Genomic DNA, 17176 nt, shown 5'->3' with positions numbered 1-17176 from the left:
TCTATTGAAAATTGGTTGAAACGTACCTTTAAACCTTTATAGAAAGTGGTTCGGTTTTCGGTTCGGATCAAACATTTGTGGAAAATTTCGGTTCGGTTAATGGTTCAGTTAATTAATAGAAAAAAGCGGTTTTCCGGTTCAAAACCGGTTCGGATCAAAACCGGATCACGTCCCTGGTTTAAATAGAAATAAAAGAAGGTACTAAGAAAGTTTCGACTGAATTATTCACGTTTAAATTAGTTTTTTTGCTATTTAATACCTGCCAGATTTGAACTGAAGCAGATCTTATATTCAAAAATATCATTAGAGATACCCTCTCAAAAATTTATTAAAAGTCGTCAGTGGAGATATCTTATTAAATTTTACTAAATATCACGAGGGATATTTGCAAATGTCAAATTTAAATTTAATATCGTTCACCGCATTATTTTTATACCTCGGCATAGTCATTTCTTTTTAGCCTTTTCGAAAATCCTTCTTAGTAGTTCTCTTGCTATCGAATTTGGATAAGTGTACTCTTTCTCCAATCGCTTATCCTCCGTTCAACCTTTTCCAAATGCTGTTGGAATTTCTTTGTGGCTCGTAAACGTTGATTTAGTTAAAGCTTCATCCGCTGGCAATTTGAATGTTAAAAAAGTATCGTACAAAACAATTTGGTGATACTTTTTAAGTCATGCTATTTTTAAGTTCAAGGTTGTAGGGTTAAACATAAAAAATTACACCGAATTGGCATAGAAATATCAGACGTGGGTATTTTAAGAAATCAATCTTAAATGGGTATTGTAGTTATGAATGCGAGCTTCAGGTAAGCGTTAGTAAACAAAAATGGGAGAACATACATACATCTGTGCAGAAATGCGGAAGCTCTAAGAAACCATTAAGCAGAAAACAAGCATGTAGCAAAGTCCTTGAAAGTACTATTTTTACCAAATAATTTATGAAATGGTGTCCACTCAAATAGATTGCGGAAGGTGAAGGTCTGATGACGGTTTCCACGTTTCGTTGAACTATTTTCATGTCTACTGTAGTCGTCATCATTGTAGTTGAAGTTATGGTTACGTTTAGGATCTGCACGAGTTCTATATCTGTAACCGCTGCTACTTGTATATCCAGTGGAATTCGCGAAGTTATAGTTTGACCCTTCCTTATTGAGGGTTGCACGCCCATCATATATTTTCCGTTTACGTGCTATAATCGATTTCATATGCATGTATGTATGTCAGGGAAGTATATTCAAATGCAGATATGTATATTCTTCAAAAATCGGAAACAAGGCGCAACAAAATTAAATAATTTGGGATATAGTTAAGTGTTGCAGCAAGAGCATTCGATTTTAATTTTGTTCGCCTCCTTTCAAATTTTCTGCTTGATTTCCGGTGATATAAAGATTTACTAAACAAAAGTACTTAAAATCATGTAAATTAAATATGTACGTATTTAAGTATTTATATATATACACATATCGTTTGGAATAAACTTACCATCGGATAAAACCTCGTATGCTTCGGATAGCTCTCTAAAGCGTTTATTAGCTTCTTCCAAGTTGTCAGGATTTTTATCAGGATGCCACTTCAGCGCCAGTTTTTTATAGCTAAAAAAAAATGTTAAAAATATTCAATACTTTTGTAGGGTAATTTAAAAAACGTATGCAAATTTAATAGATTTCTCAACGCTTCCTCCTATCTCACACGCTTTCACACCCAATATTAAAGGTTTGGTTGGCTTAAAATAAAATACATAACATGGTTTGCTGCTCATTGTTAGGTGCATTCACGTATTCTTCCAGCAGAAAGCTCTCAACACTAAAATTCTAATGAATTTTTGTCTGTTCTCTCTCAAGGACAGAAATATTTGCAAAAGTACGCAACGCACGAACTTGCAAATAGAAGACATGAAAAGAACATACGTAAATTAAAAGTTTGCCTAAAGCAGTTTGCTAAGCGAACACGCATACATACGTATTGGCGCTTAAAATTTGTATGGAGCAGTAAGCGACAAACTTTATGTGCGCTTATGAATATTTTCGATAAAATCAAAATTACGTGTTTTCAAATGGAAATTGTCGATGCTTGTTTTTTTACACGTTAAGCGTAGATGTATATGCTTGTAAAAAGCTATTTTAAACTTAAAACTCATCAATATGAATTTTATTAAATCTATATATTAATACGCTAACATATATTTTGTCTCCGTTCGTTTGGCGATTCTACCGAACCGATTTCAAAACCAAGAACACCGTTGGAAAGGCATTTTTCCGTAGATGAGTAGAGTTTTTATGGTTTCACAATTGGTTGAAAATTACGGCCAAAACCGTTGTGTAAACATTTTCGAATTGTGTATAGATGTTGCTGCAACATGTTCAATTTGACATGTTTCGCATGTTTGAAATTAAGCTTTGAAATAAAGATAAATATGAAGATGAAGAAATAAATGATAACTATGAAGTCAAAAAAAAGAAGGCAAAAGTGAAGATAAAGACGAAAATGGAGACAATGACAGATACATAAGAATAAGGGTAACTAAAAGGGTAAGAACATTTATTGAATTTATGAAGTGAAACTTCTTTAGCGGCAGTTGGTTGGTTGGGAGTAAATTGTCAAATTCAAGGGGAATAATGCACATGGAAATAGTTCTCAGCGGTTTAGCGGCTTGAGAATAAAAACAAAAACAAAGATGCCTAGAGGTACAGGCAAAAACGAAGATCAAAGTAAATTTAAACACTTTAAGGTAAAGGTGAAGAGGAATATGCAAAAATAAAGATAAATATGAAGAAAAGGATGAGGATGAAGATCGATATTTTTATCGATATAATAATCGATATTGCTATCGATAAAATAATCGATATTGTTATCGATACTGTTATTGCTTAAATAACCGCTATTGTAATCGATATAATAATCAATATAATAATCAATATTGTTATCGATACAATAATGGATATTGTTATCGGTATAATAACACAGGCCAACAAAAATGAAAAAAAAAGTCTATCAAAAACAGATGTAACATTTGCCGCACCAAAATCATTGGTGCCCTGTGTAATCGATTAAATAATTGATTTGGTTATCGATTTAGTCATTTATATTGTTAACGATATGCACAATAATCGATACTGATGATTGTTATATTTATCGAGAAATTAATCGATTTTACAATCGTTGTATTTTTCTATATGTTGATGGATATTGTTATCGGTATTTTTATCGACACAGTTATCAACAGGGTTATCGGTACAGTAATCGGAACATGGAATGTGATCACACTACATGACATCACATCACATTTTATCACATGATATGAAGAGACATCACATGATATTACATCACATAATATGATATCACATCACACGATATCACGTGACATGACATTATATGATATGACATCACATTATATGGCATGACATCACATGATATGACATGACACGGCATTACATGACGTGGCATCACATGATATGATATGGCATCATATGACATGACATCACAGGATATGACAACACATGACATGACATCCTACCACATCACATAAAATCACGTCACATCTTATCACGTCATCGCACCTCATCTGATCTACGTGAATAGAAAAAGAAGAGGATATAAGCAAAGATGTGAAAGATAAAAACAAAGATGAAGACCAAGGTAAAGTTACCGATTTCAAAACCAAAAACACCGTTGGAAAGGTAATTTTCTGTAGATGAGGAGAGTTTTTATAGTTTCGAAATTGGTTGAAAATCGTCGTTTAAAAATTTCCATATTTGTGTATTGTTGTTTTTGCAACCTGTTCAATTTAAGCTGTTTCGCATTTTGTTTTACTTCGTATTTGAAATTAAACTTTGAAATAAAGATAAATATGAAGATGAAGAAACAAGTGATAACGATGAAGACAAAAAAAGGCAAAAGTGAAGATAAAGACGAAAATTGAGATAAAGGCGAAAATGGAGACCATGAGAAATACATAAGAATTAGGTTAAAAGATAGGAATCGAAATAAAATCAGCCATAAAGGTTACTGAAATTTATTGAATCATCGAAGTTTATAATTATCGAAATTTATCCATGCTTATTAAGTTATCGCAACGTATCGAATTATTCAAACAGATCAATGTTTACTGAGTTGTCGAAATTTATAGACACAGAAACTTAGTTGTCCAAATTTACGGATATTTATCGAGCTATAAAAACGTGTGGGTTTAACGAAATTTGTCAAGTTAAAGAAATGTATCAAGTTATCGATATTTATTGAATTATCATTATTTATAGACTTAACGAAATATATCGAGGTTCGTAATGCATGGAGTTCTTTCAACTTACAGAGTTATTGATAATTATTGATCTACTGAAATTGGTTGGTTCAACAAAGCAAAGTTTATGGAATTTTCAAAATATATCGATTTATCGAAATTTCAAGGTTATATAAGCTTATCGAATTATCACTGCTTATCGAATTTAATCGTCTTAACAGAGTGTAACGAGTTATCAAAATGTTTAGATAGTTTTCGAAAAATGTGGAGATGTCAAAAGTAAAAATTTATAAAGGTATCCATAGTTTTTACATTTTTGAGTTATCGAAATTTATCGAGCCATCGAATTTCACAGTTATCGAAATTGGTCGAGCTAACGAATTTTGTTGAATTATCGAATTTTAGTGTTCTTGAAATTCATCGAACTATTGATATGTATCAAATCATCGAAATTTATCGATAAACTTGAATGTATCGGGTCAATTCCAAGTCCTGCCGAAGTCCTCCAAGGACCTTCTCAGATAAAAAAAAAATAGTTACGTTTTAGCAGAAGATTTTCCGGTTAGTTAATTTGTAATTAAGTATCGGTACGTGTTAAGTTAGAAAACCTCTCCAAGGCTTCTAAAACTAGAAAAACTGTCGAATGTCGACAGTAACTGACACTCTAGTTATATATAAATAGGCAATCAGGTTTCCTTTACACCCCTTTTACGGCTAAACTATACTTTTATAACAATTATAATATAATATATATTATATCATTAGGAAAGTATTTTGATGCTAATGTGCAGACAATTTTTAAAATTTCAAATTAGTTAACATAAAGCGAAAAAATCAATTCAATCAAAAGTAACACCGATACCAATTCCATACATGTACATGGTTGGGCCGGTCTCCTAAATGTATGCTTTAATATTGATACTGAATTACAGAAATGTGCTAAGCAGCAGTTTGGGAATAAAAGCTCAGTTATTCTAGCCTTAATTTCCGTAACTTAATTCAACTTAATATTTTGGTCAACCTGTTATATGAGAAACTGTGTTGGCGGTTAGTTAAAACTTAACTTACTGTAAGAAACTTAAGAACCTGTAAATTTTAGGTTCTTAAGTTACGGCCTTACGAAAATTGAGAGCGGTGAGAGAATAAGGCTTGCCAGACTCTCGTTTTTGTATTTCTTAAAAATAAATGAACGCAAACATTTTTTTGATGTGGCATTTTAGGCGGTGGACTGGTAAACAGCTGAAAAAGAAAATACAAAAACAAATTAGGTCCGCTTTTGGCTTAAGTTGACGTGTTGAGTAATTATTGATGATTTCATACGGTAAGTTCAATTAAGTTAAGTCTAGACTAACTGAGCTTTAAGTCGTGTCACAGAATAAACAGTATACAGAAGACGCATGTCGACTATCGAACCAACTTCAATTTATGGCACGAGCGGTGAGGCAAGCAAGGGCGGCGCTGCTTCTGTTACTTTAGCAGTATTTTCACTCGGCTGACGCTGTTAATTCCATCGTCGCTATGACGACAAGATGTTAACTAACTTCGTTTTCCATCACGATCAACGTTGTCGTTTTGATACAGTTGTATAATTTTTAATACTTTTTTTCTAAATAGCAATATCTGATACTTTTTCGTTCCCAAATGCCGTATTTTGATTACTTCGACTGCCAGAAATTAATTTTTGAAAACTATGAATAGTATTACTAGTCTAAAGGCAAATATTTTTTTCTTGCCATTTAAAGTCTCACAATTTATATATAGATATTTATAAGTTTGATTTGGTAACTCTTATAAGGGAAACACAACCCGGAACTTCTTTGCACACGTCGCCTAAACCACACAAAAACATTACGCTATATCGGGCTTGCGTCGGTCGTTTGTGTGGTGTATGCGGTGGTTTGTACTAAATTGCACAGTTATTGCGCTATATGCTTGTGTTATTGTACAATAATTTGTGCTGCGTATGGAGACAACTGTAAAATTTTTAGTTTAGTTTTGATCTTGGTGTCCAGATCGTGCTGTAAAATATGGATAAAAGCGTAGAAAAGAAAAGTATTATTTTTTCTTTAATTTATTTATTTTTTTCGTTTTAAAGCTGAAGCTATCAAAATATACAACGCACATTCATATTGCTTGCACATATTTACTTGAGCAACGTTTCTTCAAAATAAGGTTTGCGCAATTCTATGCTGTAGTATTTTGCACAATATTGAGTTTTACAAGTCTCGGGTTGCGCAAGGATTTTGTGTGATTTAGAGGCTCTATAAGTTTGCTTTTCGTTATGCAAATAAGCAGACAGAAGAAAGGAATATAATTTTTTTTATAACTATGGATTAAAATATAAAATTTTATTTATTACTTGTTTTTTTAAACAATAGTTCAACAAACAACAGTTTCGTTTGCTTTTGATACTTTTTCAGCTTGGCAACTAATACATTTTTTTCAAGCTCGCGGCAACGCTGATCACGATGTTTGTTTGTGGCGAGATGTTAACTTCATGTTATTCATAGTGGACATGATGTTAACTCCTCTGCTCTGTTCCAGCTCACCATGTTATTCATAGTGGTAGGGATGTTAACTTCTCTGCTCTGGTCCGAGTTGTAATATGGCGTCCGCCGAAGAAAAATAAATTTGTATGTGGTGCGTCTTCTGTATACTGTTTATTCTCGAGGTCGTATGTATTGTACATGACTAGATTAAGGCTCAAAAAAGGAAGAAGGTAAAGTTGAGTATGTAGAAGAGAGGAATAAATGCAGAGAATAAAATACAAGTAAAGAAAACTAAATATAAATACAAAAGGAAGGTAAATTTAAATACCTAATATAATAGCAAAAGTATGGGTGATTATTAGGCTAGGTCGATTTTGTATGGGTGAAAATAAAAGCCATTTGACCGTATTGTAATAGTAATATTATGATGTCTTAGGTCTAAGCCAATTGTTATAGGCCACGAAAGATTAATTTAAAACTTATCTTTAGCCCGCGCAATTGAATCAAAGTATATGAATTTTGAAAATGAAACTTTGGCTTGTCTATGGAATGTATTAGTTTTTATAAACAGGACGATATATCAAATTAAGGGTTATTAAATTTAGTTCCTCACGTTCATTCATCATTTTTCAATAAGTCTACAAGTTTTTAGGATATTAAGATAAAACTTACAAAAACTATAATTTTCCCTTATGAATTTTATTTTGTTATTTATTTCGAGTATATGATTTACAAAATCTTATAGACTAAATAACAACAATTAATAAATTGAAAATTTACGAATAAAGAGTAAACAAAATTTTTTTAAATTTCTATACGATTAGCGAATATGTTGACATAATTGTCTTTACATAAAGCATTGAGCTCACTCATTACCCTAATAACTGCTTGATTTAGAGCATATTTGGTTTTACAAAAATCAATCGCAAACAAATCATGTTGACAAAGCATTCTCATTAGAGCATTAAGTTTAATGAGATCGAAAAGGACAGGGCAGTCAATTGCTCCACTCAAAACATCATGTAAGAACATTAGGCCAAAAATAATCCGTCTACTGCGAAGTGTATGTAAACTTATAAGTTTGCAACGCGAAATATGTGGAGGAGAAGGGTTTTCAAACGTAATTTGGGCTGGACCGAATTTTAAAAAGCTTTTCTGAACCCGTTCTATCCTCTTACGGTGAATTTCTTAAGTACGATTCCATATGAGAGAGGCATATTCAAGTTTAGACCTAACAAAGGCAGAATATAAAATCTTCCTTGTATACGGGTCTTTAAATTCTTCACTATTTCAACTCTTCATTACTTCAGCAACCAAGTGAAAAATACAAACAAGTAATTTTTAGCAAAAAAAAAACCGACTTCAACTCTCATATAAAATATATATATATCGCATGATCCACTGATCGGATCTTAACCAGATTAGTATAAGACCACCTCTGAGACACTACCTTTCCGATCCAAAAAGCATTATCGAAATCGGTTGACGTAGTCCAAAGTTATGCGGTAACATACTTAAAAAAATAAAAATTCCGACGAACTGATAACCTCCTCCTTTTTTGGAAGTCGGTTAAAAAGGTAGACGAGATTTATTTCAAACGTTTTAATGTTTTCGGATGTTTGTGTATATTACAAGTAATTTTTAGCAAAAAAAAACCGACTTCAACTCCCATATAAAAAAAATATATATATATATATCTCATGATCCACTGATCGGATCTCAACCAGATTAGTATGGGACCACCTCTGAGACACTACCTTTCCGATGCAAAAATTGAAAATGAATTATCGAAATCGGTTGACGCGATCCAAAGTTATGCGGTAACATACATAAAAAAAAAAAAAAAAATATTCCGACGAACTGATAACCTCCTCCTTTTTTGGAAGTCGGTTAAAAAGGACCATGAATGAAGTCAAACATGTATTGTCAAAGATTAGGAATCGTTTGATAAGTTAATAGTAGATTCAAGCATATGAGTATTTCCATACATTAAAATAATACAACTACTTAGGGTGAGAAACCCCATTTTAAGTCCATTTATGCAGCCTTGAAAAGCACATTTTTGCGGTTTCTAAATTTGCCGTATAATGAAAGTAGGGGGGCGGACGTTCAATAAATGTTTAGATATACAAAAATATTTGAGTTAATTCCATTATGTGAAAAAGTGACTGTAAGTAAACATATACTGGGAAATCCTGTTGAGGACTCCTCAATTGGACGATATTGCTTTGCATTCCAGTGTTGCCAGAGAAAGTTCACTAAAAATCTTAATTTTTTCAAAAAAAAATCTTCAAAATAAGATTTTAAAGCTAAAAAAATCTTTTCGATCCCAAAAAATCTTCATTTAAATATACCTAAAAAGGAACACAAAATTCGATATTGTCTTTACGGCTGTAAATATCCCTTTATTATGTTGATTGAAAAAATTACCAATTTCAAGTTATAAAGTCCTTTTTATAACAACTTAAACTTAAAATGAATATTGCCTCGTATCATCACAAAATTTGTAGCTCAGTTAACATATGTATATATACACTGGCGAAAATATAAATAGGAACGCGACATTTTGCAAGTTTTGACCGACTTCAAAAAAGGAGGAGTTTATCAATTCCTGCAAATATTTTTGTTATGTATATATGTTACCGCATAACTTTGGACTACTTGAACTGATTTCGATAATTCCTTTTTATCGGAAAGGTGGTACCTAGATACGGTCATTGAATCATGAGGAAATTGACGATCAATTTTTATATTACAATCTTCGTACAAAAGTTAAGAAAATACGACAGAGTTCCGTAACAATTTTGAGCTTTTTAATTCGATTTTTTATTGATATTTTTACATGGCGTTGTTTTATAAATCTCACCGCCCCTTTTTATATCCGAGCGCACTTGTGCACAAGGGTATATTAATTCTGTTCACATAACGGTTGTTTGTAACAGCCAAAACGAATCGAGATAGATATAGACAAATGTAAATCGATTAAGCCATGTCTGTCTGTCCGTCCGTCTGTCCGTCTGTCCGTCCGTCCGTGTACACGATAACTCGAGCAAAAATTGAGATATCTCAACGAAAGTTGGTACGTAGGTTTCCCTTAATACAAGGTAGGCTGGTATTGAAAATGGGCGAAATCGGACTGTAACCACGCCCACTTCCCATATAACGGTAATTTCCAGAAATACGAAAACTGCGATATTTTAGTAACTACTGAAGATAATTCACTCAAAATTGATATTTACAATAATTTTTAGACGAAAAATAAGAATACTATATATTTTTGGAAAATGGGCGTAGCCACGCCCACTTATGGTTACATGTGTATATCTTGGTAACCGCTGCACCAATTTCTTCCAAACTTGGCACAGTTGTTGGCCTTCGCACAGCATACCAAATGGCCGAAAATTTTTAAAATCGGACAATAACCACGCCCACATCCCATATAACGGCAATTTTCGGAAATACGAAAACTGCGATATTTTAGTAACTACTGAAGATTATTCACTTAAAATTGATATTTACAACAATTTTTAGACGAAAAATAAGAATATTATAAATTTTTTGAAAATGGGCGTACCCACGCCCACTTATGGTTATATGTGTATATCTTGGTAACCGCTGCACCAATTTCTTCCAAACTTGGCACAGTTGTTGGCCTTGGTACACCATACCAAATGGCCGAAAATGTTTTAATTCGGACAATAACCACGCCCACATCCCATATAACGGTAATTTAGAGAAATACAAAATCTTCGATAAATCAGTAAATATTGAAGCTAATTTATTCAAAATTGAAGTTTGCAAAAATTCTTTACCAAGAAATACTTTTATGGTACAATTTTGGAAAATGGGCGGGGCACCGCCCACTTATGATCACATATATGTATATCGGTAACCGTTCTACCAATTTGTACCAAACTCGGTGTGGTTATTGTGCTTGCAACATATAAGCAAAACGTTGAAAATTATTAAAATCGGACTAAAATTACGGCCGCTTTTCATATAACGGTAAATTTCGGAAATGCTTGAAACTTCAATATTTCGAAATTGAAGGACGCCAATTTACTCAAAATTGATACACCCCGGCTTACCATCTAGCGGTAGGTTTCGGAAAGGTGAAGAAACATATATTTAATACTTGCGCCGGGTATTTAATGTTCGGCTCCGCCCGAACTTAGACTTTCTTACTTGTTTCTCGTTATACATATATTCAGGTAGACCCATCAGCAAATGTTTCTTAAATGGCAGTTTACTTGAAATTTTCCATTGTTTTCATTTAAACTAGAGGGGATACAAAAGACCGTTTGTTCGTTTCCTCCACTTTCTAGCTCTGCACTAGAGTATGTATATGTTTTACTGTGCGAGATACGAAGGCAGATAATATTGTAGGGGATTTCGTATTTCATTTTTCTTCTTCCTTATTTTGCTGCTTACAATGATGTAGCAAGGATGATATAAATAAGTTAACAATTTTAACTTAAACATTAAAAATATTACATCATACACAAAAATCTTCATTTTGAAGATATTTTCAGTGTAAAATTTGGATTTTTAAAAAATCTTCTTTTGAATATTTTTCATAAAAAACAGCCCAAAAAAACTTCGTCTACAAGATAAATCTTGACTTATGGCACAACGCTGTTGCATTCAGCTTGAATGAATAAAGTCACTCCCTGGCCCACTTTTCTGTAATCGGGTTCTTTTATTTAAAAGATTTTTATACAATTGAAGAGACATTTTTTTTAGAAAAAAGCTGGAGATCCACTTAAGTTTTTTGATATAACTTTGGTAAATGGTACTCGATCGTAACGTAATAATTACAAAATTGAAGGCGAGACTTACTGTTACTGATTTGTGATAGTAATATGATGAAAATCATTCAGATTATAAACAAATTAGAAAAAAAAATGTTGAACAATTTTTTTGCCATTTTTCTATATTTGAAATTTTTATATTGTATGCATAAACATAAGTAAACTAATTAGCGTTTCTAGAAGTTGTGCCTTTTCAGTGTTTCCATACTCATTTGCATAAACAAAAATTTTTCCACGATGATGGAAAATAATGGCTTTTCTATTAGAGCTACTGAAATTGTTCCTAAATTTGCAAAATTCGCAAAGTAAGGCTAATATTGTATAAAGATTAGAATATTTGGAACCAGCGACCTAAATGCACGCCAGCAATATTAATGCTGTTCTCTACATCTTTTGACTATAGGCCAGTGCAATTATCAAAACAATTAAAATTTCATTGAAAAAGATAACTTTGAGATTAACTATAAGCTAAAAGGCTGTGAGAAATGATATTTAACTTTATCTTTTGCTTTAACGGATTCATTACCTAATAATATGCACAAAACTTTTTTACTGAACCCAGAATTTTTAACAAGAATTGGACTTATTCGACTATTAAGCTGTGGGTCACTTGGCGGCCGATGCGACTAATATTTTGCAGGCTTGTTGTTGACTTCATGATACAATATATTTTCACTAAAGGGTGGACACACCAAAACTGCGACACTTAAAAATTACCACCAGAAACAAACTAGAAGACTTTGAAATTATTATTTTTTTTTTTATATAACTTGGAAGTTTAGATGTTATTAAAATGTTAAAATATTAGTTATTATTTGCTCCATATGCAAGTGATCGGTATTTTCATCGCACGCGCGCCATCATCTTCTGCACGAGTGCATCATCGACTTTACGCGATGCGCACAACTACTTTGTTTTGCACTCTTCAATATTTTTCACTGTTTCACCTGTTTTCTTCAAGATTCCTTTGATAATTGACCAATATTCCCCAATAGGACGTGGCTCTGGGCTATTGGGTGGATTGCAGTCGTGAGGTACAAAATTGATGTTATTTGCATTATACCACGGCAATGTGTCCTTGGCATAGTGGCAGGTTGCCATGTCCGCCTAGAACAGTGGCCTACTCCTTATCTGTTGGTAAATGACAGAAGACGCCTTTTGAGGCACTCATCCCGATAAACTTGATCATTCATTGTCCCGGATGGGAAAAAAGGGCTGCTCTTACGGCCACAGGAACAAATAGGCTGCCAAACCATGTGGTTTTTTGGAAATTTGGACTTCATTTTCAGCTTACAACTTTCAGGGGCATCTTGACGACTTGCACCAGTATAAAAATCTTGACCTGCAATATATTTTGAATTTTTATAGAAGTAGGTTTCGTAGTCCATAACAATGCAGTTGTATTTTTTAATTTAGAATTCATACAACTTCCGAATGCGGGATTTCGCTGTAACATTATACCTTGCGCCTCGGTCTGGCGCTGTTTGAGCTGTAGAACATCTCAATGAAGCTTTCCGCTTTACCTTTTGTACGAAAAACTGCGATCTCCGTACGGATTTTGCAACATAACGCGTCAAAATCTTCGGATCTCGCGAAAACGCACTGAGGACTTCCGAGCACTGTTTTTATCACTTTGACCATGCTAACCCCCGCTCCCTGATTTTCTCGTAACTGCCAGGCCTTATTTGTACTGATTAAAACCCTGCAAACTGTCGAATAGTGCAATCTTTAATTTTTTAGCAATTTTACGTGTACTTAAGGCCGAATCATTTATAAACTCGTGCAAAATGGTTTGTCTCGTTTCTAACTCGGTTGCCATTTTTAACTCAACTAGGAATCAAATTCAAATGAAATTTCTTCTACGTCCAACTAACGTCATGGTCAGCTTATGGTTTTTGAATTTCAAAATATTGAATTCGTTTTGGGTAAGTTATAAGCTTCCCAAAGTGTCGCAGTTTTGGTGTGTTCACCCTTCATTCAGTCACCGACGAACACTCATCGTGAACGGTCGCTATCTATTTCGCTGTGCTTATTGTGCCTACCAACTACATACATACTTGTGTGTTGTTTTTCTTTACGCTCATTAAGTTATTTCTTTTCTTTTGTGCGCTACTTTTTGTTGCTACTTTGATAGACTAACCTAATTTAAATTCGCGTTTCTAACCACGTGTTTTCGCTCCCCCTTGGGCCACTAATTTTGGGAATAATAGGTACGCCCTATTATCTCCAGAGCTGAAAACTAAACGCAAAAAACCAAATTCGATTCCACTGGATCATTTTCCTGGTTTACCGATTGCCAAAAAGGACGATCCAAAATATTTGATAATGTCATCGCTGGATGAGAAGAAGCCTCTCGCGTCCCTTTCGTGTTTTGCTGTATACAAAGGAATTCAAGCTATAAGTAAGGCGGTAAATAATATTTCTAAGCTCCGCGACGGCAGTCGTCTGTTACTGGTGAATAACCCAAAACCTGCGGAAAAATTTTTGTCTGCCAAACTGCTACCCGGATCCGGCCCAATCAATGTCAAGTTTCACAGTTCTCTAAATTCGGTTAAAGGGACCATTTATGCTCCTTTTCTCTGTCAACTATCCGACGAAGAAATTGTTGAAGGTCTCAAGGATCAAGGTGTTTCGTCTGTATTTAAGTTCACACGAATTGTTGATGGCTGTCGTAAGCCTTCGGGAGCTATATTACTAACTTTTGATAAGTATAATCTACCTGGAAGAATTGAAGTCGCCTGGAGAATATTAGATGTCCATCCGATTACACTGCATCACTCCCCATACAAAAGAAAATCGGTACTATTTTTCCATTGGAATTATAAGATCTATTATATCTTAAGACGTCCACCAAAATATTTCGGAAAAATATTAAGATTTAAGTGAGCTGCACCGATTTGAAAATACCTCCAAAAATGGAGTTTTTTATGAATAAAAATAGTTTCTTAAAGATTTTTTTTGAAAAAATCCCCTCAAATTACAAAACGGTGTAAGCTTAAAATATTGGCATAAAAATATTTAAAAAAAAAAATAAAAATTAAATTTTTAACGGAATCGTAATGATGGGATTTTTGATGCTGTTTTTTAACTTTTTTCAAAGATTGGTATAGGAAAAACTTGAATAACTGAACCTAAGCTCTTCTGATTTAGACTTAAGAGGTGTCATTGGAATGGTATTTACTCACCCTTTTATTTCTTTGCTAATAAACTCATTCAAAGGATGAAAGGGAAAGGTAGGATGAACGAACGTCATTCAAAGTTGAATTAAGATGTGTTGGTATTCGAAAAAGCAAGATGGGACACGAATGACGATTTTTTGGCCAGAAATAAAAAATAGTGTGAAAATACCTTACTACTGAGATGCCATAAGTCTAAATCAGAACATTTTTGGCCCAGTTATTCAAGTTTTTCGCAAACCAATCTTTGAAAAATATAAAAAACAGCATCAAAAGTCTCTTTCTTACGATTCCGTTGAAAAGATTTTTAAATATTTTTGTGCAGATTTTTTAAGCTTAATCTAATTTGTCATCTGAGGGGACTTTTTTCAAAAAGTTCTTTAAGAAACTATTTTTATTCATAAAAAACTTCATTTTTGGAGGTATTTTCAAATCGGCCCAGCTCGCTTAAATCTTAATATTTTTCCGAAATATTTTGGTGGACATCTTAAAATATAATAAATTTTGTAATCCCGGCGGAAAAACCGCAACTTTTTTTGGTGATGCAGTCTAATATACATATATGTATTGTATATTCCTTACGTTTTTATACATACATACTGTAAAAGTTTTAGGGCTGTTAACTTATCTATTAACGATTTAACTAGAGTTTAAAATAGATAAGTTTAAGGCCCTTAATATGCTTAACTTGTTAAATGGCCCATCAAGTGGTTTGACCGTGTGTGTTCTTGTGGTGTGATTGTACCAGCTGCTGGTGCGACTTCAAAAACTATTCGAAAATTGTATGATTGTACCAGCATGTTGGTGTCGTGGGTGGTGAAATTAGCTAAATTTTGTAAGTAAAAAATATTTTAGCGGAAATTGCTTGCACTATATGAGTCAATGCCATGTTTGTGGAAGATTAAGTTCCCGATATTGCAGTTGTGAAAAAAAAACAATGTTTAACAAAATGGTAGAAAAATTATGAAATTTCGGCTCTAATCATTTCGATCTTTCCACGACCTCATTTGTAAAGAAATAAATATTGTACCAGCATGCTTATATGCTTCGAGCCTGATCGTACAATCACTTGATGGAGCCAGCAAGCTGATGTCGTATACATTATACAAAAAGGTTTTTTGTTGGATAAAATATTAGCTTTTTTCCAGAGTTCACTGTTTTTCTATGCCATTACTTATTGAAAATGTTGCGTGCATACTTATATATGTACTTATATGTAAGTAAAAAATTTTAGCCACCATTTTTAGCCACAACGACTTTTTTTAACTCGTTTTAGCCCTTTTTTTAAAGGAATTTGGCTACCACTAAAAATGATTGGCGGCAACACTGGCTAACATAGCAATAAAGCCTAACCTCAATATTAATGAAACCTCCACCATAAACCTAACCAACAATTCATTTTCAAATATTTATTTAATAACACCCACCAACTCAACTTATACCTCGAATATAACAACTTCCCTTACTCCATCTACTCCTTCAAATTTCTCCTCCCCCTCTCCTATCTTCTCCCCTCTGTCTAGTTCTTCCCCACCCGAAAATCTTTCCCTCCCATTAAATACTAACCTTAACCTTCCCTCGATTTCGCAAGTTTCTCCTCTTTCAGATGCTCATAGTTCACCTACAGCATTATTTACAAATCAGTAAAATATTCATATTCTAATACATGGTAATGTTAACTAGTACATACATATCTACATATACATATATTTTTTCTTTTACATGCACTCCAATTATTTTGATATCTCGTATGATCTATTTTCTTCAGTGGAATATTAACGGTTATTTTAATAATAATGTTAATCATGAGTTGTTAATAAAAACCCTTAACCCATCTGTGGTGCTTTTAAATGAAACTCACTTAGCCAGTGGCGTATCAGCACATACCCCTAATGCGTACATAGTGTTACGATTATCCTCGAAACCTTGAGGGATTACCCAAATATACTCGGCTCGTATCGCTGGATTGTTAAATAAATGCTAACGATGACCGAATTGTAGTACAATTAACTTTATTGTACAACAAACAATTTACAATACTTGCTAATACAGTAAAAACACTTTACAATACTTGTTAAAGCAATAACAACGCTTTACTACTTGTTAACACAATTAAACTTATAGCTTGCTTATTCGCAACTCGATTCTCCGCTCACTTTACTTGTAGCTTGCTGACTTGTAACTCGTAACTAACTCACTTCGCTGTGGCGGCGCCCTTATATACCTGCGCTGGCACTTATGGCAACTCTAGAACATTCTGAAGTTTATCGCTCATTCTCTTTCTCTCGCTGTTCGCAGTGTTCATCCACCTTGACGTTTCTCTTTGTGGAACATTCTACGTCATTCTTCGAACATTCTGCCTATTTCTCGTTGTTCGCTTTGTGTTGCCGCAGTATTCGCCACAATAGGTTATTTCTACAATCTCCCTCACAATGCTATTTCCAAACAAGGTATTGCTGTCCTT

The 17176-nt window shown here is 33.5% G+C and overlaps 1 protein-coding gene across 1 annotated transcript in view; it reads right to left on the bottom strand.

The window, feature by feature from the left end:
• Positions 1–877: 877 nt before the first annotated feature.
• The window catches only part of LOC118743573 (dnaJ homolog subfamily B member 6-like), a 34575-nt gene continuing 18276 nt past the window's right edge, over positions 878–17176 (bottom strand). The window contains exons 3-4 of the mRNA XM_036476338.1: positions 1482–1591; positions 878–1188 (exon numbers count right to left, since the gene is read on the bottom strand). Of these exons, the coding sequence (XP_036332231.1) occupies positions 878–1188; positions 1482–1591 (421 nt within the window). The remainder of the gene's footprint in view (positions 1189–1481; positions 1592–17176) is intronic.

Source organism: Rhagoletis pomonella, unplaced genomic scaffold (assembly GCF_013731165.1).
Source record: "Rhagoletis pomonella isolate Grant_MI unplaced genomic scaffold, Rhpom_1.0 Rhpom_scaffold_00007, whole genome shotgun sequence".
Classification (NCBI taxonomy): Eukaryota; Metazoa; Arthropoda; class Insecta; order Diptera; family Tephritidae; genus Rhagoletis; species Rhagoletis pomonella.
This window is presented reverse-complemented; position numbering and strand designations above follow the sequence as displayed.